General features: G+C 50.7%; 1 protein-coding gene across 1 annotated transcript in view; it reads right to left on the bottom strand.

Annotated features, from left to right (window-relative positions):
• emilin3b (elastin microfibril interfacer 3b) overlaps positions 1-633 on the bottom strand; it is a 12,741-nt gene extending 12,108 nt beyond the window's left edge. The window contains exon 1 of the mRNA XM_076166805.1: positions 228-633. Coding sequence (XP_076022920.1) covers positions 228-412 — 185 coding nt within the window. The 5' untranslated portion in view covers positions 413-633. The remainder of the gene's footprint in view (positions 1-227) is intronic.
• Positions 634-2,178: the final 1,545 nt, after the last annotated feature.

Raw genomic sequence — 2,178 nt, 5'->3', positions numbered from 1 at the left:
GGATCTGTTACCACGCCGATAGACTAACCAAAACCATATTTCAGCAACTCACCGGTGACATGTGTTACTCGGGGGAAATACAGTATGAGGTGGGTCCTGCATGCTTGTGATATTAGGCACTCCAGCTACTTGGAATGCTGTTTCAACCCAACACCCTTTTGGTGCGGTAAGGCCAAGTAAAACCCACACTCGCCCCTGTGACACGACTGAAACCGCAGAGCACTTACTTGTGACGGGTCATGGGCTTGTTTGGCACGTAGTTGGGGTTGAGTCCAGCCTTGAACAGGTTGTATCTGTGTCCATAGTAGGGGTTGACATGGCCTCCGTAGAAAGTCCCCTTGCTGTCCACCACAGACAGCAAAGCTCCGAGGAGGCAGGACCGCACGACCAGGTGACGCAACTCGGTCCTCATTGTGTTTTGCTGTGGCGAGCCTGGAAACGCTCAAGAGATTAATCCCACAAGTCTTGAAAATTGCAACTGGCAGACAGTAAAAATGTCAAAGAGCGAAGGCTGAAGGCTCCTCTGGGAAGTTCTCCCCCCTGGTGCATGTGCTGCCTCGTCTTCACTGGGCCCTGAGGGAGACGTGCAGCCCGAACAGCTGTAGCATCAACAGCATCTCGCTCGCCCTCAGCTCCCACACTCTGCACACTCTGTCTGAGCGCACGGCCAGAGGAGAGGAAGGGGAAAACTAGAGGGGCTGAAGAGGGGAGGGGAGAGGAAGAGGGGCAAGGAAAACAACACAAAGGTGTGCTGGAGGAGGAGGAGGAGGAGAAGGAGGAGGAGGAGGAGTAGGGGGAGAAGAAGGAGGAGGAGGAGGGGGAGAAGAAGGAGGGGAGAATGAGAGATAGAGAAAGGGAGTGTGTTAGTATGCCTCCAAAAAAGTTTGAGCTCCATGCAAACACACACACACACACACACACACACACATAAGCACGTGTGTTTGTGTATGTGGAAGAGCTGCTGACTGGCTTCAACCCTGCATGCAATTCCTCTCTGCATGAATGTGTGTGTGTGAGAGAGAGAGAGAGAGAGAGAGAGAGCAGCAGCAGCTTGCAACTCTGCTGCCTCTGAAGGGGCAGGCGGACAGCCTGTGTTTGCATACCCAACCCCAACTCCAGCCTGGCCCCTACACTGGGTGGGTGGGGGGATGGGGGTGGGTGTGTGTGTGTGTGTGTGTGTGTGTGTGTGTGTGTGTGTGTGTGTGTGTGTGTGAGTGTGGGGTGGGGGGTCGGGGGTCGGTGGGGTGCACTTTGTAATTGAGTCTTGTGTAAGTGTCGGCACCTCAAGAAAGAGAAAATTCTACCACACTTGATCACTGGTTCCATTTCTCTTAACTTCCCTACACACACACACACACACACACACACACACACACACACACACTGTTAATAAGCTTGGCTGAAACGATAGGACTCACACTTGTGTTTTAAGAACTCAACTCCCAACAAATCATCTCACTCAAGCACCTTTAACTTAGGGTGGTGATCCATCTAATTTATCTTATCTTATCTTCACCAGATAAGATTGAAAAGGAAAAATTCTACCCACTGACCCTTCCTCCCTCTCAGAGTTCCTTTCTTTAATCCCCCCCCCCGGCCCTCCTCCTTAACACTTTCATTCCCTTCCTCCTCTTCCTCCATCTCCTCTGGGCAGCAGCTGTGCATCAAAGCCCGGCCTTAGCGTGCGTGGCTGCAGCCGGACCCAGACAGACGCTGCAGATCTCTGGGACACAATGGACCTCCTCCATGCCTCTGCTGCGGTCAGTCATTATAATAAAAAAAAAAGAGAAATTCAAAAATCCCAGACGCAGCTTCAGTCCCTCCCCCCGACCCCGCTAACCTCCCCGTAGCCTTTCATATTCATGCATTAAACCCTCTCGTGTGTCTTTCGCCGTGTTTGCATCATGCATTCACAAAAAATTCAACCTCCCAATAAAAGGCCAGGGTCCATGTTGTGTTATGGCCCGAATATTTCCTATAAACTTTTTACTACGCGAAGGAGAAAACCGCTATGAGACGGTGGCTGTTTTGAATTTTGGAGCTAAAAATGTTCCTTTCTAATATATCCACCCCTGACTTATCCCAGGCCCGCTGTTAATACGAACCAAAGCCACAAAAGGAAGTTATAGTTATTATAACATTTACCCCCTTCAGCTGCTTCTTGGCCTTAGTTCAAAC

This window comes from Genypterus blacodes, unplaced genomic scaffold, assembly GCF_046128005.1.
Source record: "Genypterus blacodes isolate CSIRO-AG114 ecotype Tasmania unplaced genomic scaffold, CSIRO-AGI_Gbla_v1 ptg000156l_1, whole genome shotgun sequence".
NCBI lineage: Eukaryota > Metazoa > Chordata > Actinopteri > Ophidiiformes > Ophidiidae > Genypterus > Genypterus blacodes.
Note: the sequence above shows the minus strand (reverse complement) of the source record. Positions and strands in the feature narration are given on the sequence as shown.